General features: G+C 40.9%; 1 protein-coding gene across 2 annotated transcripts; it reads right to left on the reverse strand.

The window, feature by feature from the left end:
* Window positions 1–1,237: 1,237 nt before the first annotated feature.
* On the reverse strand, window positions 1,238–19,341 carry TMEM50A (transmembrane protein 50A). Of its 2 annotated transcripts, none has more exons than XM_072827757.1 (7): window positions 19,106–19,341; window positions 17,153–17,258; window positions 14,286–14,398; window positions 11,746–11,813; window positions 9,869–9,961; window positions 6,693–6,753; window positions 1,238–1,630 (listed from the first exon to the last, which is right to left on the reverse strand). In XM_072827757.1, the coding sequence occupies exons 2-7, from the start codon at window positions 17,243–17,245 to the stop codon at window positions 1,585–1,587; spliced, it is 474 nt and encodes a 157-aa protein (XP_072683858.1). In that variant the 5' UTR covers window positions 17,246–17,258; window positions 19,106–19,341; the 3' UTR covers window positions 1,238–1,584. The 2 variants fall into 2 exon arrangements, with proteins under 2 accessions (XP_072683858.1, XP_072683857.1); XM_072827756.1 differs by lacking the exon at window positions 19,106–19,341 and adding an exon at window positions 18,809–19,018.
* Between the last annotated feature and the right edge of the window lie 3,618 nt (window positions 19,342–22,959).

Raw genomic sequence — 22,959 nt, forward strand, 5'->3', positions numbered from 1 at the left:
TAATTAAGATATTGGTTCAATTTTACTGACAACTCTTACATTTGTTCTCATGCTTAACAAAGTGTGCTATGCTACCCAGTGAATTCTTATCTACGTCAGCAGAACGGAGAATATAAAATAGGGAAAAATGAAGAATTCACTTATATTTAGTCCTGTAATACAAACATTGTGTTTCTATTCCAGCAGTTTTCACAAGGTAGTTCTTAATCCCTGAGCACATTCTGTACTTAACTGTAGGGAAAGACGTTGTGGTCAGTTGTGGAGCTACACCTCAAGATTAAAAAACTAGTTCTACGACTTTGAGAGAATCATTTACGTTTCCACCGTCTGGGTCCCCTTATAGGGACCTTCCACCTCTCAGATGCCCTCTAATTCTCTGAAAACCCACTGTGAGTGATTGGCTGTGGGATGGCAATAACACGGCCGTTTCTTTTGAGTGTGTCCGGATGCCCAGGCAATATTCCAAATGTACATGGTGGAAGACCACATGGCTGATGTGGACAAGGGTACCACAAATTTAAATCCCCTAGGAGGTATTTTGTGTTTCAGGAAAGGCTAACTGTATCAAGTTTCATGAAAGAAAACAATTCAAGCTGTGTTTCTGAAGGATATGCATCTCATAGTTAGCTAGCTCATTTAAAAAAGATTCCCATTTTGCCAAGGTTGGAGAGGGGGCTAACAGATAACAGGGTTCCAAAAGGAACAGACTATGGGAATTCTCAGTAGTTAATGTTTGAAATTTTGGTTGACCCTGCTGGTCTCTTTTGAGGTTAGTGGTTCAATACAGAGATACAGTGAAACTTGGGATCCAATTTATTGTCACACCAACAAAATATCTGTCGCCTTAGTAAATAAAGCCTAGTATCAAGTCTCTATCCTTTTCTTCTTTCCTTCGATGGTGGATGTAGAGTGAATGTCAGCATCCCACCAGGACCATGGGTCATGGCTGAGTGATTGTCACTCCCCAGCTCCCCATCAGTGGCACCAGAGGGACACCATTGAGCAGCCTGGTGGCTGAATCAGGAGTTTCTCTCTTCTGACACGGTCACTTACCCCTGGGGAGACCCTCGATGGCTACTTACAATGAAATGTTTGCAGAATTTTTGGCAAAACTGTATAAATGAAACTCAAAGTACAGCGAGAAAGAATTCTGGCCACTGCACAGATTTATAAACAAGAAGGTGTTTATATTTCATTTAACATTTGACACAGAAAAGGCCACATTTAAACAGACACATTAAATCTTCAGAGCACTTTAATTATAGTTTTGGACCTTGGATATGACAAATGTTTGTATAAGATGCATCCATAATATTTTTTGTAATTTATTTTTACAAATTACACCATGATAAAACTTAATACAAATTACTCATGTGGCATATTTTCAACATTTTATAAGTTAATCCGATGCACACAACAGATTTTTGTTGTTGTTTACATAGGAAATTCTCATGATTTTAGTATTACACAAACTGAAGCTGAGACTACACTCAAAAATGAGTTTAGAAAATGGCATTACAAAAAATTGGGAGCGAGCAGTAAAAACCCACGCAGGGCTGCTGTGCAGAAGTAAATCAGGTGTTTTCACTGCCATAAGTCTTCAGTGCGGCCAAACTTAAAAACCAGTCCTCTGCAAACAAAATAAGAAAAACATCATATCTAGTTGCGTTTGCGGGGGGAAAAGGAGTATGTGAGATTGGGAGAATGGTGGGAAGTTAGCAACAAAGAATTGATGAGTTGTATGAAAAGAAACCATGGAACGTAGAAACTGGTTAGGTGCTTCCCATGTCCTTAACTTCTGCATACTGGAGACATATGCCATTCTTGAAAAGTTAACTGATGTTTAGTATGTAACCAATGTATGTCTGATTTTATCATATTCATTCAACAAACCTTTTTTGAATATAATGTGCTAGATGCTTGGGTTATAAAAATACAGAAGATAGAGTGTCTCTGGCTTCAAGTTGCTCACATTTCACATTCTTGGTGACACAATGTGGTAATGGCAGGGAGGAGAGGTGGCTGTGAAAGGTGGGGAAGAGGTATATATACCAAATGTTGAGAGCACAGAAACATATAGAATTTATTCTGCCTGGATGTGTTAGTGAAGAAGTTCCAGAGGTGGAAATATATGAAATGGGCTTTGAAGAATAAGTAGGAGTTTCAATGGGAGATTGGTAGGAACAGGAGCTAGTGTGATGAAAGAAGAGGTTTTAGGGAAAGGAAATGGTTTATCAAAAAACAAAGAGGAATAAAGACCGTGGGGCCTCAGGAAAAGCCCAAGAGACTGTATCAGGAATATGCCCACACAGAACTTACAATCCAGGGTTTAGGTGGGGAACTGTTTACAGCTGTCCTCTAGGTTTCGACTTAAAAGAGGCAAGAAGGCAGGGCGCCTGGGTGGCTCAGCCAGTTGAGTGTCTGCCTTCAGCTCAGGTCGTGATCCTGGGGCCCTGGGATCGAGCCCCAATTCGGGCTCCCTATGCAGTGGGGAACCTGCTTCTCCCTCTCCTCCCTGCTCATGCTCTCTCACTAGCTCTGTCTCTCTCTCAAATAAATAAATAAAATCTTAAAAAAAAATAGAGGGGCAAGAGGGCAATTATATGCACAAGGAGATACCAGTCTATGTCTAGGTCTAGAGCTACAGGTACACGTAAAGATATCTAACATGCAGTATTACAGGGAGGAGTCCAATATGGCTAGATTATAGCCTAAGACAAGGAAGATAGGGAATGGAGATGGCCAGGATTTGGTAAGCTGACTGCACAGGGCAGCTAATTGCCCACAGGGGCCTTCCATGCCTTAAATGAGTCAAGAGGGTGGGTGCCAGCCTGTATATTCTACTGCAGGGGGCAAATGATACTCAGTTCTAGGCTTTGTGATACGGGGTTATGCAGAGATGTACCCCTATTTAAAAGGCTTAACTATTCACCCAGCTGATTGTTGCTATGCAAGGTTCAGGATTGTCACATTGAGTTTTAAAATTTGGCTCCATAAGACAGAAAATACTGTATAAGATAAAATAAAACAAAACCATGGACAGAACTTGACTGGATGGCCACTAGTGTTGAGCTCTTCCGTAGACAGCTCCAAGTTTTGAAAAAATTTAAGATGGGGAAATGACAGAATTAGAGCCATGTTTTAGAAAACAAGGTGACACAGGAAAACTGTATCCAAGGGAGGAACCAATCCAGGATGTGAACTGCTTAGGACGGGATGCTGGTGACTGAACAATAGAAATGGACAAAAAGAGGACAAGTTTGAGACTCTTCAGAGGCGGTTCAACAGGCTCAGATGTAGGGGGCAAGTGTGAGGGAGAAACTGAGGATGGCGGTAGACATCAGGGCACAGGCTGGTTTTCATTTGTCTTCTTGTCTGTTCAAGGAGCACCAGTGTCTACTCAGGTTTAAGACTGCAATTGTAATGATGAATTTAACACGGCTCTCCTAAGCCTTTCTAAACACTTGAGTGTCTTTTGATGAAGACAAAAATGCAACCAGGAAATTGTACCCTCTCTTGCAAGTCGGTTAATTTCTTTTTTTTTAAAAAGGATTTCATAAAGCTCCAAAAGGTGATTTGATCTCTAATCATCCAGTTACTATCAGGGCTCTACCTCCAGATAGCTTGGATGAGACCTACTTCAGAATACTCATCAACAGATGTAAATCGTAATCTGAAGGGTTTCTTGGGCAAAAGCCAGTCCCTCCTACACTGTCAGATGGTCACCTGTGTTACTGACATCTGAGTCTGATTTCTGAAACAGTAATTTTTCAGCTGTTGCTGAGTATTGTTCTGTTACAAATCAGAATGGTTGGCAATCTGGTACAACTGTTCTAGTAACAGTGTTTATTAGTTTCAATTTGCTTAGAGTATTTTCAAAAAACCTAGGTTTTAGTCTTAATAGGGACACGAGTATCAAATGAGAAACTAACCAAACTTGTTCCATATAAAAGGAATTTATCATATCTAATTTTAGAGAAGTCAATGGTCGGGTTTCCAAGGTTTTATGACCTATGAAAACTGCTATGCGAGCTCACCTGTCTCTCCCTTCACTGGGACAGAGACAATTTCCCCGCCAACCTTCCCCCTCAATCCTCTGCCCCCCCTGCTGTGATAGAAGCATCTCAAGGTGGAATCTGCTTTACCCTTCCTCTCCTCTCTGCCAGAGTAAACAATGATAAAGAAGGCTGCTATGTGCCTCTCCCCACGACTCCATCCGCACACCCTCATGCTGCCTTCCCTTGACTGAAGCTGTGCGGCCCTGCATTCGCCATGTACCTCCAACTCTGTGGAGACACAAGAACAGTGAGCTTCGGATGCTTGGGGGCCTTCTGTGCACATGCCCAAGCCTCAGTACTGCAGCTCGAAAGGAAAGGAAACCCTACACATCCACGCTGTCCTCCTCATGAACATGCTACACTACCCTACAAAATCACAGATGGACTCGAATTGTACTTCATAAGCTGAGGAATGAGGTTTACTCCTGCTGTATTTTGAAGTTCAGTGTCATGCTCTCGATAAAGGAGAGGGAGGGGGAGTCAGAACTCATACTGAACAACTGGCTGAGGACAGCAAAAGGAGAAAACATCAACTGAATTCCCCCCAAACCTTGAATGGCATCACCCTCAACTCTGGAGCCTGAAACGTGGCCACAGTCTGAGCCTAGTTTTTCCATGCTTGGTTTCCCACATCTAATACGGGGCTGATGACGGGGCTGCCTTCAGGGTCGTGTCAGGGGTTAGCTGAGAACATACAGGTAAAAAAATAAGAATGGTGTCTTGCACGTAATAACTCTCAGTAAACTTAGGTCGTTATTATTTTCTGCATAACATGAGTGGCTTCACTCTTTGTTGTTTAAATTCTGGATTTTCTCCACTAGTTTCAGGACACCCAGAATGACCCAGACACTGTACACATCTAAGTTCACATCTTTTTTTTTTTTTTAAGATTTTATTTATTTATTCATGAGAGAGAGATAGAGGCAGACATACAGGCAGAGGGAGAAGCAGGCTCCATGCAGGACGCCTGGACACGGGACTTGATCCTGGAACTCCAGGATCACACCCTGGGCGAAAGACAGGTGCTAAACCACTGAGCCACCCAGGGATCCCCACATCTGTCTTATTTCCAAACTGATTTTATAAAACTGTGAGAATTCCTGGTGAAGGAATAAGTTGAGTACCACTGCTGAATGTTATTAAAGGGTAACTATTAGCATTTTATGAGTGTCTCAAGTAGATATAGGCCTTAGATTTCACGTTTAGTGGTCAGTAGGAAGGGAAAGAGGAGAAGTCCTATAATAGACTGTCCTAGAATATAGAGCAGTTTTCTTAAACCTTTTCTGGATTAAGGACTTTGAAAATCATGAAAACCACAGATTCTCTTCCCAGAAACAAGCAGGTACACTAGTGTGTTGCATACAGAAATGTCTGGTGCTTCCCCATCTTCAGAACCCTACCCGTGGAATAACGGTTAAAAATCCCTGATGCCAGGGCACCGAAGTAGCTCAGTCAGTTAAGCGTCCACTCTTGGTTTCAGCTCAGGTCAGGATCTCAAAGTCCTGGGATCAAGGCCCGAATCGGACTCTGACCTCAGAGTGGAATCTGCTTGAGATTCTCTCTCTCTCTCTGCCCGTTACCTGCTTTCTTTAAATAAATAAATAAATAATAAATTCTGAAAGAAAAAAAAATCCTTGATGCAGAGGATAAAGAGAAGATTTGTGGGGGAGGGGGAGGGTGGCAAGGGTGGAAGGCTAAGAGTAGGGGACAAGGGTAGGCTGTTAGGTACAGGAAAGAATGAATATTAGAGAAGATTACTGATAAAAGTACTAAGGTATTTAGGGGTTTTCGCAATCCTTTAATTTGTCATTGAATCAAAAGGATAAAAAAATGTTAGGGCTTCTCCTCCACACCTCAGATCTCATGCATAAGTTCTAATGACACCAAGGATAGAAAGAACTATAAAATGCACTCAGAAACAAAACTTTCAGGCAGCCCGGGTGGCTCAGCGGTTTGGTGCCGCCTTCTGCCCAGGGCGTGATCCTGGAGACCCGGGATTGAGTCTCGCGTCAGGCTGCCTGCATGGAGCCTGTTTCTCCCTCTGCCTGTGTCGCTGCCTCTCTCTTTGTGTGTTTCTCATGAATAAATAAATAAAATCCTAAAAAAAAAAAAACAAACACAAAACTTTCAAGAGAAAAGGTTTTAAGCAGGCTTTCACTGGAAGCAACTGTTAGAGATAAAGATTTAAGATGAATAGTCAGTATCAGTAACTAATCTACAGAGATCACAGTTCTTCATGAAAGGGAAGGTGGTGACAATTTAAGAAACTCAGAATATGGGATCCCTGGGTGGCGCAGCGGTTTGGCACCTGCCTTTGGCCCAGGGCGCGATCCTGGAGACCCGGGATCGAATCTCACATCGGGCTCCCGCTGCATGGAGCCTGCAGCCTCCCTCTGCCTCTCTCTCTCTCTCTGTGACTATCATAAATAAATAAAAATTTAAAAAAAATTAAAAAAAAAAGAAACTCAGAATATGTTCCCAAGGTTGGTTATCTTTGTATATTATATGACACAACATGGAGGAGGGGCACTGGACAGGGTACATTAATCAATCAAATATAGTAAATAATGTAAGAGAAACAATTATAAAAAAAGAATTTGAAAAAATAGAGTAAAGAATGCAAAAGAAACTTACCCAAAAAAGATGAAGGCATTTTGGAAAAATACAGCAATTCCAGGGTATACGATGGCTTTTTCTGTAAAAATAGTTGTAATATTTAGAGGTTTATGGTCTCAAAACAGTTTCTGATACACTATGAACAACAGTTTTCCTGTCTTACATAATTGAATTTTCCGGTAACCATGGTGGTTTTGAGTATTAAATGACATAATGCATGTGACAGAGTCCAGCACTGGTTTAGGAAGTGATGGCTCCCTTCCTTCATTTAACAAATATTTAGCGAGTGCATATTAATGTTCAGCACTGAAATGTGCCAAGAATATGGCAGTAAATAAAACAGGCAAAATTTCTTCATTTTCGTGAAACTAAATAATGTAGAGAATAAATGAGGAGAAAAAAATAAATCAAGGAAAGTTAAGGGAAGTGCAGTGAATGATGACATTTTTTACAAGTGGCTGGGAAGACCTTGTGAGAAGCGGACAGTGGCAAAAGGACAGGAAGGAAGTAAGGGCAGGGACCATGCAGAAGTAGCAGAACAGCAAGCTTGCAACAAGCCTGGAGGTGGGAGCATGCTGGCACATTAGAGGAATGGCCATGTGGGAGAAACAGAAAAGCAGGACACAGATCAGAGAAGAATGAGGGGCAGGGGGTAAGAGGGTGGGGAAGATCTTATGGAACCTTCTAGTCATGGTCAGGGCTTTGATCTTCACTCTGAGGGAGATGAGAAGCCATTGGAGGGTTCTGAGCAGAAAAGTAACATGAGTTGACTGACATATTTTAATAGGATTCCCCTGGCTGCCCAACAGAGTAGACTAGAGTGGGTAAGGGGAGAAACAGAAACCAGTGAGGAAGCTGTTTCAGGAAATAGACAAGAGACTCTTAACAGACTGAACCAAGGTGGAAGCAATGGAGATGGTAGAAAGTGGTAGGATTCAGGGGGCACCAGGCTGGCTCAGTAAGTAGAGTGTGAATCTTGATCTCGGGGTTGTAAGCTCAAGCCCCACAGTAGATGTAGCACTTACTTTAAAATCTACATTTTAAAAAAGCAGTGAGTGGGGGCAGCTAGCTGGCTCAGTGATTGAGTGTCTGCCTTTGGCTCAGGTCATGATCCAGGGGTCCTATGACTGAGTCCCACATCAGGCTACCCACAGGGAGCCTGCTTCTCCCGCTGCCTAAGTCTCTAGTTCTCTCTCTGTGTCTCTCATGAATAAATAAATAAAATCTTAAAAAAAAAAAAAGTGGTGAGTGACTTAGTCATTTAAGCATCCGACTCTTGATTTCAGTTCAGGTCATGATCTCAGGGGCATAAGATCAAATCCCGTATCAGGCTCTGTGCTGAGTGTGGAGCCTGCTTAAGATTCTCTTTGCCCCTCTGCTCTTCCTCCCCAAACCTCACCCTCCACTGGTAAGCATGCTTTCTTTCTCTCTCTCTCTCAAAGAAAAAAAAAAGTGGTGGGATTCAGGATATATTTTCACAGCAAAATCGACAGGATTTGCTCATGGACTGAATGTAGGGTATGAGAGAAAGAAAGTATCATCTTTACAGGACTTAATTAATCATCCAGAGTTTTTGGCTTGAACATTTGGAGGGACAGAGTAGCCATTAGCTAGGATGGGCAAGACTGCCAGAGAAACGTTTTGTTCCAATTTATCCCAGACTGAAGTTGAAATCCTCACAAATTTCTACCATTGGAGCTGTCAATGAATACTCATTAATTGACAAACTCAAGCATGATAACCAAATGAATTATCAACTTTTTCTCAGAATAGTTTTAAATTAATCAGATTACCATGACAACTGGTTTGCACAGGCTTCATTACTGCAAGGCCAGATTAAATATTCCACATTAGTGATAACTGTTACTGCTACAATGGCTCATAAAGATAGTATAGAAAGGCAATTCACAAGTTACAGATCTCCTGTAATAATTCTTAAAGCATAACCTGGTCCCGAAGTCTTTAGGAAAACAACTAAAACTTCTGTGAGATAAACACATTTTATCAAAATGGGGCTCTGTGTTAATAGCTGCTTCTGGGAAAGGAGAATTATCAATAATTTTATTTTCTTTTTTGAGCTCCTTTATATTTTCAATATCCTACAATGAATGACTACTATGGAATTCATATGATAAAAATGTAATATTTTTGTTTTTAAAATATGGTGGTGATAAAGATTTTGTAGCAGCAAGAGAACTACTTAGGATATCATGTAAAATGCAAAAACCTGGGTTCAAAATTGTATTTATACTATGATTCCAACAACACAAAAATATAAGAGACCAAAGGAAATATACCAAAACATTTAAAAGCAGTATATTATTATAGTTTCTTTCTTTTCTACATTTTTAGTAGAAAATTATAGGTTTTAATAGTATTATTTATAATATTTAGTAGAAAATTATATGGTCTTAGGAATAAATTATATAAACAACAACAATACATACTTAAAATGCCTACCATTCCTGTCTATAAGACTTACATGATCTTAATAAACATTCAGGAAACCCATGATTTTAATCCACGGTCTTCAAGGAAATAAAGGGCTAAAATATGGGCTAGATTAGATCCCTGCTGGTCCAGGTGCAAAACACGGATACCATATTTTTACTGTAGCAAAGCATAGTCAATTTTACCTGGAACAGTAAGGGGTTTTTGTATTTCTTGGGGTCCCTCAAGGTGAAATTTCAACCAGGGATCTAAGAACAGGCCTTTTCCTGCAGGCTTGACTTTACAGTGGCCTTATATAGCAGATTCACATGAAGAATTAATTTACTTTCTATCTAAAAGGCGAGGATGTCATAGTACCAGGGAGGCTTAGCTCAATAAACTTTAATTCGAGGACGTTAGAGCTTTGCATGGATATCATTCACCAAGTCAAAACTTGCCAAATAGCTAGAGAACATAATATATCTGCTTTTTAGATTTTTGGAAGCCAAAGAGAAGCAAGGTTTGGAGCTGTGTCCCATGATTTCCAGGCTCTAGATTAGAAGAGAAAATACAGAAGAAAAGAATAGTAAAAACATACCAAACAAACAAAACAAAATACTGCTACGGTGAAGGGAGTTCCCAGGGATAAATGCTAGTAGCTAGTAAGCAAACTCATCTATCTGAAAAAAAGCTTTATTCAAGAATAACTTTAATGCACAACTTCAGTACTCCATTGAAGTAAAATATAAACTCTTTTCTCTCACCTTTAGCAACATAACCTCCAAAGAGAATCCACATGGATGCAATCAGAGATCCAAAGGCCAGCATGAAACCAATGAAGAGCCAAATGCGAGCACCTTAAAAGAAGTAACATTTTACCAGAATTGTTTCTCATACAGCAGCAGTCAGTTCCATTAAGTTTTCAAAAAAGAAAGCAAAAATCAAAACAGAAAAAATGTGTAGTTGCCATTTAAAGTCTAAAACAAGAATGGAAGATGTGTTGAGTATCTTTCATCAGTGCAGACATTGGCCTTTTTCTTGTTGGCTGGTCTGTATATTCTAAGTGCCTATAATTAATTTCCTTAAATATGTATACTAAGAAAAACTCTTCATTCTATAAAAATCTCACAAAATATGTTTCAACATATTTACAGGCTCATTCTCCTTATATTCTTAGAAATTTTACTTCAAAATGGAAACTCCTCCAAGAGAACTTCCACGCAATAACACAGGTATACTTAACAAAAAATTCATATTCAGTGGTATGTGAATCTAAACACACTACATACTTCACTTTTAGGTAAGTCAGGTAGAGAAATAAATTCACACTTATTGTGATTGGCACTTAGGAAAGCTACATTAAAATTATATTAAGAGAGGAGGACAAATCTTAAATCACATTTATAAAATATTTATGAAGATTTGCTACAAAATAAGTAGTCCTTAGACTGCCTAGAATGGAAATGAATTTCTTTAATTAGCACAAATACATTTTAATAAAAAGACTGCCTTGTTCAATAAAGCAAAACAAATAGAATGCTATTTTTAATTTCTGATTTCATCTCAAAAGCAAAACAAAAGAATAGTTATGAAATAATAAGCTGATAGTCATAGCAGTGGTATTAAATACAACTGGCTCTGGCTAGCTAACAAATTTTAGTCAGAGACGTGATGGCCATATTCTAGTCTTAGCCCTAGCTATTACTGGCTTATTATTATCAGCACTAACTGCTAACATTTGTATATTTGTTTATAGTTTATGATTATGGCAAATTAGTGTTTCTGTATCTCTTCTACATAAGTTCATCTACAAAGAGAGTGAACCAAAGAGTCTAAAAGTATAGAATGAGAGCTGACTGCTGAAGTTTCTCCTGTTTAAAAGTCACTCGATTTTTCCTATTTATTTTTGCTACAGATTTAAGTTTATCATTTAAATTGCTTAATCAATGTCTCCTTCAATTTTTGTGTATGCTGGACTCTCAGGAAGCCGTGCCACACACATCCGTATCTGGCCTACCTCAGGTATAAGGCAACGGAGTCCACGGGACAGGGCTTCCCTAGCTGAGAAGGAAGGGACTCGGTGACCCTAAGCTCCAAAATTCTATTATTTTATTCAATTTTGTAAGATGAAAAGAGTTCTGGAGGTTGGTTACACAGTAATGTGAATGTTTTTAACACTGCTGAACTGTAGTACACTTAAAAATGATTAAGATGGTAAATTTTATATTTTGTATTTCAAAACACATACAAAATACTATGATTCTATACACTATTTCAAAATGCCAATCCAAGCAAACACAGTTGGCCAAAAAGAAAATAATTTATATGGTATAGCTTTAAGTACTATAAAGTTGATTTTGCACATGTATTCTTTATTACATACCATCCTTTGCTGTATACCACATACACTTATATCTACACATTACTGCACAGGGCTATAAACTCACAACTGTGTACACTATACTCTACAGCCAACTCTGATTAAATGTGACTTGTATCTTATATGCCTTGAAACCTATAACCTCTGCTCTAGATATACCTCCATCCTATCTCTGATCTGAAAGAGTTAGATAGGTGGCTCTTCTATGTGTAATTCTTACTTTTAAGGATGTAGAGTAAGATGTTGTTTACACCTATTTACCTGTTTGACCCAGGCAACCTTCACTGTAACTATCACCTCGGACTTGTCCATTTGATACTGCATTAATCCTGTATGAATAAAATAAAGCCAAGATATCACGGTCTTTGATTCCAAGAGAAAACTAGCCATGACATCAAATTACCAGATACAAGAAACTAGAGCGCCTCACATTGAAGGTTAGGCCTCATGAGTCTTGAGAAATGGATTCATGGAAATTTAACCATGCCCCTCTGACCTGATAGCCTCTAAGCAGTGGTGATCGTTCCCAGACCAGCAGAATCATCACCTGGGAACTGATCAGAAAGGAAATTCCCCCACCCCGCTCTAGACTCATTGAGGCAGAAACTCTGGGTGTGTGTGGGGCCCAGAGATTTGAGTTTTAACAAGTCCTTCAGGTGATTCTGATGCTTGGTACCAGATAATTTTTCAAAATTATGTGAAACTTGTTAAAATTTGTTAAAATTGACACTTGTGAAAATCTTGCTGAGATGGAATCATCTTTAGCTTGGTCCTACCTAGGTTTCCATTTGTACATATTGGACATACTCAACATGTAATATGCATGGCATGACAAAACAGAAAGTCCCTAGATAATCCAAAAACTGCTTAAAATTGGCTTTGGAATGAATTGTGATAATTCTGTGCTAATGTCCAATTTTTGGAGAAATAATTATATATCAAGCAAAACAATAACTTTGCTCTGAAGACATAATTGAAGAGATTCAAGGGGTAAAATCTTGTTTTTCAATCCTTGATATATGTTCTAAAAACAGAAAGTCTTTTGCTGACTTGCATAGAGTACCACTCTAAATTGACACAGCTTTGCTTTCTTTAGAAGTATCCCTTCAAAAATTTAAATATCTTGGGGAAATGTTCCCAATATACTAAGTTAAAAAGTTATAAAACTTTATATATACTATATATATGTATGTATGTGTATATATATGTGTGCATATATATATACATATATATATCCAATTGTGTGTGTATGTGTGTGTCTGCCACTAGAATGGAAGCTTCATGAGGGCAAGGCTTCTGTCTACCTTGTTTCTCATTTTTATTTTCAGTGCCTAGCACAGGGCTTGACACATAGCCTAATAAACATGTTGACTATATGCACCCTGACTTTTTAAGTAATATATGAAGTCTTAATTTATTCATTCAAATCTAAGTTTTAGAATGATCAAAATACCATAATTATGTTCAGTGATCTCTGTATCAACCACATTATTTGGTACACAAAATAAATATGTTTTATTTTTTTATTATTTTATTTTTTAATAAATACGTTTTAAAATAAGCTTCATATTTTTTTAAAAATGCAGATGGTCTTAGGTTAGTGGTTCTTTGCTCCTGTTTTTCCTTGCTGAGCCATTTGAATAGACTTTATAGCCCTCTGTCAAACAGCTATGACCCTGTCCTGTCAGCCAGTCTCCACGATCAGGCACATTCTGAAACGAACAATCTCTATTTGTTCTCTGGCATTACCAGTTCTATATATAATCTCAAACTTATAGAAAAATTGTCAAGTATAGTTCAAATAATTTTTTTTTCTGAAGCATTTGAAAGTTGTCAAACTGATGCCCCATAACCCCAGAAATGTGTATGCATTTCCTACAAACAAGACTGTTCCACAGAACTAAATACAACCATCGAAATTGGGAAGTTAACAATGATTCATTATCACAATCTACTCTTCAGATCTCAGTCAAGTTCCCCAGTTGGCCCAATAATGCTCTTAACAAAAGCATTATCTGCTCATGCAAAAGAGCAAAATTATGAGGTACATTTTATTCTCATGTCCCTTTAGTCCCCTCAGTCTTCTCTGGCTTTTATGACCTTGATCCTTTACCCCAGCTATCCTGGTCTCCTTGCCATGGAGCCTCTGTCCTTGCTGTTCCATAAGTCTGGAATGATCTTCTTTTCCATATCCCTATGGTGAACTCCTTCATCTCCCCAAATCTTTACTATAGAAAAAGTGCCTTCTTCATGAGGCCTTCAATGACTCTATTTAAAATTTCTGTATCTCCCACCGACATCTCCTCTCCCCCTTCTTGGTAACACTTCGTGATATCTAGAATGCCATATACATAATTTATTTCTCCTTGCTTACTATCTGTCAAATTTATACATTTGAGTATAAATTCCGTAAGTGCACAGATTTTCCCCAGTTTTATTCACTACTGTATTTCCTGTGCCTAGAGCAGAGCCTGGGATATAAAAGCCTAATGAATATTTGCTGGATAAGTGAATAAACAAACACTTAGACAAAATACATGGTTTCTGACCTAAAAAGTAAAGTTGTAAACATCAGCAATAAAAGGAGAGCTGAGAGGAGCTGGGGGATGGAAGTGGGAGAGGAGAGCTGGAAGGGAGACTAGCAAAGAGAATGGTTGCTTTTCTTAATAAATCCTTCTCTGCAACCTGACTTTTAAACCATGTCCAATACATTGATGATCTGAAAATTATGAACTCTACTCAAGTGTATGGAGGACATTTTTATTTTGTGACCATCTATGTAAGTAATGTCTGATGCTTACATCAAGAAGGCTATGGTTGCTATGACACCACAGGCGTGGTATGAATGGTTGAACTCTTCCATAGTGGGATAAATGACAGCTGCATCTATGATAATCCACCAGCCTGTAAAAAACTAAAACAGATATAAAGAAGCAACATTAGTGAGAAATTACAGTAATTTCTTATCTCACTAACTAAAAAAGTATCTAAGTGAAGAGATTCCTTCTAATGAATGCCAACATTTTCTTAAATATTCTAGCAGTTTCTTGCATATAATTTGCACATGGCTTAATATCTGAGTAAATATTAGATACCCTTAAGTCTGCCAGTAATTACTATTTAATGGGAACTTTTTTTTTTAAGATTTTATTTATTCATGAGACACACACAGAGAGAGGCAGAGACATAGGTAGAGGGAGAAGCAGGCTCCCTGCAGGGAGCTGGATGTGGAACTCAATCCTAGACCCCAGGATCTTAACCCAAGCGGAAGGCAGATGCTCAACCACCAAGCCACCCATGTGCCCCACATGAACTTCTTTTCTGAGCCTCTTCAATCATTATTTTATACTGTTGTAATAAAATCTGTCATCTTATTTTATGAACTAGAAGTATGTTTTATTTTCTCATGGCAGCAAAATGGTAAAAAAAGTGACTTAGATTCCGACTGACAGGAGTGGCATGTTCATGTTGCTGACGTAAGCCTCCAGAAAGAGGTTATCACTGAAAATGAAAAAAAAATTATTCAAAAAAATATGGGGCATACTTATTGCTGACAGAATTTTAGCTATTCTCTTGGTGTTGTGAAATAAGTAATGGCTCTGCAGTTCTGCTTTTCCTCTTGATGAATTACAGTGCAGTCCACAGATGGTTTTAGGTGTGATGCTAAATTCAATTTAAACACCAAATTATAATTTATCTTAATTGAATTTGGCTCTGGATGTTATCAAGGGCAAATACATAATTAAAAAACACTAAAACTGCACAAATATTATCTGACCACAAACTTAGAATAAGATATTAACCAAATTCTGGTAAGGAGCTTAGAATGCTTTAAAACTAACCCCTTTGCCCTACTCCCACTCCCAACCATGACCCAGTCAACTCTGGGAATTGCCATCTTCCGGCAATTCTTTAAAATAACTACTTTAAGCTAATCAAATTATTTTTATCAGATTATAGACTGCGCCATACTCTATTAATAACATTTTTACTAGCTAGAATGAGTATTCTTCCTTTTTCTTTTTTACCCTCACCTCAATGTATTCAAAATATTTTCTTCACACACAAAAAAAAAAAAAGAAAAAAAAGAAAAAGAAAAAAGATATTTTCTTCACAGACTAAAATTTAAAGCTTTTTTTTTTTTTTTGGATGTTTTTAAGTGCAGAATTTCTAGGGCAGTTTTGTTTTCTCTTTTTAAGATTTTACTTTTGGGACGTCCGGGTGGCTCAGCGGTTGAGCCTCTGCCTTTGGCTCAGGGCGTGATCCTGGAGTCCCAGGATCCCTGCATGGAGCCTGCTTCTCCCTCTGCCTGTGTCTCTGCCTCTCTCTGTGTCTCTCATGAATAAATAAATAAAATCTTAAATAAAAAAAAAGATTTATTTATTTATTTATTTATTTATTTATTTATTTATTTATTTATGATAGTCACAGAGAGAGACAGAGAGGCAGAGACACAGGCAGAGGGAGAAGCAGGCTCCATGCACCGGGAGCCCGATGTGGGATTCGATCCCGGGTCTCCAGGATCGCGCCCTGGGCCAAAGGCAGGCGCCAAACCGCTGCGCCACCCAGGGATCCCCCCAAAAAGATTTTACTTGTAAGTAATCTCTACACCCAACATGGGGCTTAAACTCACTACCCAGATCGAGAGCCCCATGCTCTACCAACAGAACCAGTGGCATCCCTCTATGGTAATTTTATATTTTACCATTACTTTAGGATAAATATTTTTCATAGATTTTAAATGTCAGAGACTAAGCAAAGAGAAGATATTTAAATTTAGATTTTTTTTCTTAAAGATTTTCTTTTTAAGTAATCTCTATACCCATATGGGACTTGAATTTACAGCCCAGAGATCAAGAGTTGCATGGTCTACTGACTGAGCCAGCCAGGTGCCCCTAAACTTAGATTTTTGTCTGTTTATTTTATTTATTTTTAAAAGATTGTATTTATTTATTCATGAGAGACAGAGGGAGAGAGGCAGAGACATAGGCAGATGGAGAAGGAGGTTCCCCACAGGGAGCCCCATGTGGGACTTGATCCTGAGGCCCTGGGCCAAAGGCAGGTGCTCAACCGCTGAGCCACCCAGGCGTCCCTGTCTGTTTATTTTAAATCCATTATTTAGAACACACGATAACCTAAGAGCATAAAACACAAGTATCAGATGCCTTGAGGGATTTGCAATGTAAATAAGGAATTTATACTATAAATTACTTCTAGGCAACACACTTTAATGAGTTTTCTGTGTTTTCTTTTGTCTTGTTTTTTAATGAGATCAAGAAGAAAGTTAAGTATGGATTATGAAAAAATGCAATCATATCTCTCCACTGGTTTTGACCTGTTTCTTCCTTAAACACTTCCTGGTAATGTACTCACAAAAAAGAGGTATTATCCATTTAATGAAAAAACGTATAAAGCGTATTGTCTTATATACTATTTTTAACATGCATTTAAAGAAAACCAATCACTCTATTAATCAAATTTCAAGCCATAATATCAACATTTAAAATGGAGTAACTCAACCCCTGTGTAAATAAAACATCAACATTTATTAAAATAAATTTAGTTGTCAGAGATAAAATAGTACATATTTTAAGACATCATACAGAATTCAAAATATATAAAAACAAACACCAAAATAATGAAGACCTAAATTATCAATGACACTTACTAGAACACCAGCAGCAACAGAGGCAATAGTGTTGCGCTTTTCCCCCCAATCAATGCATTCTGAGCATCGCAAGCCTTCTAGAAATCCAGACATTTTTTTCAGGTCACTTAAAAAAAGCAAACAAAAAAGCAACTAAATAAAGTACTTCTATTCACTTGCTTCAATTATGTTCCTAGAAAATAATGAACAGTTCAGGAATAATTTAACAAAAGTGAAATACTTTATTTTGGTTATGTATACCTCTTTGGAATATTTTAATTTTTAATAAATTTCCACATTAAAACTTTGGAAAACAAAATTTGGATTCATTTAGCTTATTTTTTTTTAATTTAAAAGATGGCTTTGGTATATTTAAGAAATATGAAGGAAAGTGGGCCTCCAAATATGGAAAAATTTTATAATGGTTATTAATTTTAATTCCAAACTGATTTATTATGTGATTTTAACATTTACAATCCAGGGGCACTAGCATGGTAGAGAGACAAAAGGCAAACTTTGGCTCTTGGTTGAAACATGCGCTCAGCAGAAAAAATATTTGTCTTAGGAATTTACACATTTTATCACAGAACATGTGTTTCTTCACACTCAGATTGAGAAATTAAACAGTGCACTGCGGGTCTTCTACTCACATCACCTCCTTGCATTTCATTTTTTTTTTTTTCCAGAACCAACCCTGATTTCTGGTATCATTTCTATGGTAAGAACATCCTTTTCATTTTAATATCTTACCTCTGATTCTAGCAGATGTCTTTCAGCCAAAAGAAAGTACAAAATTGAACCTAATATTAATTCAGACCAAGGGAAAGAAAAAATCCAGCCAAATTACCATAGCCTTCCTAACAAATTACATAAAACATTTCCTCCGAGCTTGAGCTATGCAGACCTGTCCTAAGACACATCCGGACTATCTCTATTTCAACGTCTGAAAAAAAGCCTGAATTACGTATAACTTGCTAATTATCAAGACACACCCCAACTCCTACAGAGACTCAATCCGTCTTGTAGTCAGCAATCCTGATTGCCCAAAACCACGATATCCTAAAAAAAGAGCACTGAGTCCAATCGTAACATCCCTTTTAAGCATGAACACCTGTGATTATAAGCAGTTTTAAGACGAGCCCCGTTTTGAAAATTCACCTGTCATTCTCCCGGGAGCTACCGCAGCCCAGGGCGCGATCCCCTGGGCTCACGGCCCCGCCCCCGGCCCCGCCCCCGGCCCCGCCCCCAGCCCCGCCGAGCCCAGGCTTCCTGCTTTAGCGCCCGGCACCCCCGCTGCGCAGAGCCCGCCCCCAGACCCGGGATTCCAGGTCCCGCGTGGACTCCGGCTGCGAGGACGTGGGAACTCGTTCTGGCGCCGCCATCCCCCCGCCGCCTGAACCTGAGGGTGACACTCCCTCTCGGGAGGGGGGAGGGTGCTGTTTCTCCCTACCCTCAAGGAGGGGACCGCGGTCATTTTCGGGGGTCCCGGGACACCCCGGGGAGGGGTGCTGTCCGGCAGCCCGGCGACAGTCCGCACGCGGCCGTCCCGGAGGAAGCGGCCGGAAGGGTCCGGGGCGACACAGGCGAGCCCGCAGCCTCCCCGGAGGTGGGGACAGCGACCCTGTCAGCGCCGGCCCGGCGGGCAGCCCCCCGCCCCCGCTCCCGCGCCGCACTTACGTCCAGCCCGGCTCGTGCAGTCGGTCCCGAGCCCGGTGTCGCGCAGCGCGGGGACGCCTGACTTTCCCCTAGTTTTTAGCGGAGAAAACAAAACAGCCACCGACCACCGGGTACCCGGATGGAGCAGCGCCGCCCCCGGGCGTCCGGCCGCGCATGCGTGGGGCGGGGCCCAGGGCGCGGGGCGGGAGAGGGAGGGGCCAGGCGGAGCCACGCCCACCGCGCCCCGGACCGCGGCTGGGGCTCCCCGCGGCGCGCCCAGGTCGCCTTCGCGCCTCAGGAGTGGTAGTCTGAGCGCACCTTCCAAGGGCGTGGCGGGGGCGGGTCTGCGAGAAGTCACCCGGCGTCCTGAGCTTTCCGAAAGGAAGGCGTCCGTCTGTCGGGCCTTTGCGTCCGTCCGTGTGAGGCGCTCAGCTTCTCAGGGCTGCGGTCGGCCCCGCCGTTCTCTCAGGCGTGGGTGGCAGGAAAAGTGCGCGGTGCAGAAAGCGGCTCTGGGCTCCCTGCCCCTCCGCTCTCAGTTTTCAAGCTATGTTTATTTTCTCAGCGCCTGGCCCCGCCCCCGCGCCGTGGCTCCGCCTCCAGAAGGGGGCGGGGCCACTCGGGGGCGGGGCGGTCCCGGGTGAGCTTGCAGGGGGACCGCGCAGTCCGGGTCCAGGCGCGCCTACCCTCTCCTGGGACGTGGCCTCTTCTGCCCCTGGGGGAAAAGGCGCTGCTGACGCTGACGATCCGGGCCGGATAATTCTGCCTCCGGGGGCTTGTCCTGTGGTGCACTGTGGGGTGTTTATCTGCATCCCGGCCTCTGCCCACTGGATGCCGGGGTCACTCCCGCTCTTGTGGCCTCCAAAAATGTCCCAAGAGGCCAAATATCCCGCTCGCAGAACATCATCCAGGAGAGAGCCGCTGTTGAGGAGCTGATCTGGGTTTTGGGGAAGTGACCCTATTCTAAAGCTGGAAGCCATGAAGTCTTGCCTGCAGGATCGACGGGTGGCCCGGCTCGCGGGCTCCGAAGCTCTCGGTCCCTCCCGCTCCAGCGGCTCGAGTCGGGCGTCGTCCCGGGAGTCGGAACCGGCCCCGGACCTGGAGGAGATCCAGGACCCCGCTTTGCTCACGTTAAAGATTGCATAGGTCATTTGTCGTGAAGAGGGGCGCGAGGCTCACCTTGTTTATATGTGAGGCTGCAGTATATGAGTAAGCTAGGAACCAAGGTTGTGTCGTTTAATTTCTTTAATTTCCCCTAATGCTTGAAAGCTGTAGCTTTGTGGTTTGGGGGGCGGGGGGGGCGGATATTAGCTGATTAGTAGGCAAAACCGGACAATACAATCCATAGCCTGTTTTTAAATGGACATTGTCCTTAACCCCTCAGGATTAAAGAGTAATCTTGACTGTTAAATAGCTCAGGATGGGGGAATCTACTGCAGGCAGTTCTTAGAACCATTTTAATGCTTGTTAACGATTTAGCTCTGTGCAGCCTATAACAAATCTTGCCTTCAGCTTTTAGTAAGTTAACTAATGACTGGGAGGAACATGTTAACTTTTACTTTTTTTTTTTTTAATTTTTATTTATTTATGATAGGCACACAGTGAGAGAGAGAGAGAGGCAGAGACACAGGCAGAGGGAGAAGCAGGCTCTATGCACCGGGAGCCCGACATGGGACTCGATCCCGGGTCTCCAGGATCGCGCCCTGGGCCAAAGGCAGGCGCCAAACCACTGCGCCACCCAGGGATCCCCAACTTTTACTTTTTTGTTAACTTTTCTTTTTTTTTTTTTTTGTCTCCGCCCTTAAAAAAAAAACATTTACTGGAGTTAACGAAGATTATCAGGTATTTTATTTTATTTTACTTATGTGTAAGCACCTGTATGTAGCATTTATAATAAAATACATGCTTAATTTGTCATTCTTAGCTTTTTTGGAATATGTTGTAGACTTAGGAGTGCTTGGTTTTGTTTTGTTTTTCTTTCTACATACAGTGAATAGAAATAGCAAAAGTCAGCACAGCTGATTCTGGGAATAGCCAACCTTGACTTGTCACCTAGTCTCAGAACTGTTCTTGAAGCTGAAGAATGGAATTTTGGAACAACTATACTAAATGATGCAAAGTTCTAGATAAGACAAATTTATCCAAACAAAACCTTCAAAAAAAAACTATTGCCAGAAAGATCTGGCTAACCATTTTTGTTTGATTTACCTTAAACTATACTTCTCAGAAAGTCTAGCTAAATATGGTTTGTTAATGTCAAAATAGCAGATTTGAAAATACAATACAAGTTCTCATTCATGGAAATGGGAGAGTAATCAACTTTGTTTTTGGTGACCAACAATAAGAGATCGGGAATGTCCCTGAAAGTCCTATATTCCAAGAAATCCTTCCTGGATGTAAAAAATCCTGGTTTTAGCAATGAGTCCCATAGATTGGGGGAGGGCAGGAGATATAAAAAACTCATAGTATGCTTCCCCCGCCGCCACCACCACCACCAAAAGGAAGACAACATTGTTTTCAGTGACAAATGAATAGGATGATTATCTGCCTTCAGTTGACCACTGACACTGGCCACCATGATTTGTGGTTTCACAATAATGTATCTATTGTAGCATTCTCTCAGAGCAACTTAAATTCTAATCATGAGTGTTAACAGTCCAAGTAACTCTTGTGCTTTGGAGATAGTGCTAGTTTAATTTTTAACTTTGTAAATGTTGTGACCATGTTTTCTAAGAATTGAGATAATGAAAATGAGAGTGAGAACAACACCAATGCCAGCATGACCCAGACAATAATGAAAAAGAAGACTAAATGGCTTTGTTATTTTAATGACAGATGGAAGGACACATACAACTGAATTAGGGAGACAAATGATCCAAACAGAGCATACTGCACAATGTGCAGAAAAGAATACGGGATTGAGCATGGTGGAGAAGGGGGAATGAAAACATATGGAGACCGAGTACCATAAGTGTGGGATGAGACGAGTAAGTACTTTTGAATGAATTAGAAGTGTCTTCATCTCCCAAAAGAGACCAGTGGTCAATTAAAAATAGCAGCCACAGGCACCTGGGTGGCTCAGTCAGTTAAGGCTCTGAGTCCTGATTTTGGCTCAGGTCATGATCTCAGGGTGCTGAGATCGATCCCCGAGTTGGGTTCCATGCTGGGCGTGGAGCCTGCTTAAGAATATCTCTGTGGGGGATCCCTGGGTGGCGCAGCGGTTTAGCGCCTGTCTTTGGCCCAGGGCGCGATCCTGGAGACCCGGGATCGAATCCCACGTCGGGCTCCTGGTGCATGGAGCCTGCTTCTCCCTCTGCCTATGTCTCTCCTCTCTCTCTCTCTCTGTGACTATCATAAATAAATAAAAATTAAAAAAAAAAAAGAATATCTCTGTGGCGTCCTCGCTCCACCACTACACACACACACACACACACACACACGTGCTCTCTGTCTCAAAAAAAGCAGCTGCTGAATTAATTTGAGCATAGCACATGAATGAACATTGTGTTATCTTTTCATTCCCTTGATTGCTCTATGGAACTGGGTAAAGTTACATTTCCTGGGGATCCCTGGGTGGCTCAGTGGGTTGGCGCCTGCCTTTGGCCCAGGGTGTGATCCTGGAGTCTCGGGATCGAGTCCCACGTCAGGCTCCCTACATGGAGCCTGCTTCTCCCTCTGCCTGTGTCTCTGCCTCTCTCTCTCTCTCTCTCTCTCTCTGTCTGTCTCTCATGAATAAACAAAGAAAATCTTATAAAATAAAATAAAAATTAAAAAAATAGTTACATTTCCTGATTCAGAGGTTGCAACTAAAATGTCCTGTGTGTAAACAAAAAAGGAAATTTTGATCACAGACCCCTTACAGTGTAGAACTGATACTGTCAGCTCTTACCAGTAATCGTGCCTTCTACAGTATATCCAGTAATGTGTTGTATCATGGCAATAAAAAAGTATTCCCCCTCGCTCTTAGGTACTTTGATTTGAAAAATGAAGTTTCAAATCATCTTCCTGATTTCTATGAAGATTTTTTTAAAAGATTTTATTTATTTATTCATGAGAGACACGCAGAGAAAGAGGCAGGCTCCATGCAGGGAGCCCGACACAGGACTTGATCCCGGGACTCCAGGATCATGCCTTGAGCCAAAGACAGGCGCTCAACCACTGAGCCACCCAGGCAT

This window comes from Canis lupus, chromosome 5, assembly GCF_048164855.1.
Source record: "Canis lupus baileyi chromosome 5, mCanLup2.hap1, whole genome shotgun sequence".
NCBI lineage: Eukaryota > Metazoa > Chordata > Mammalia > Carnivora > Canidae > Canis > Canis lupus.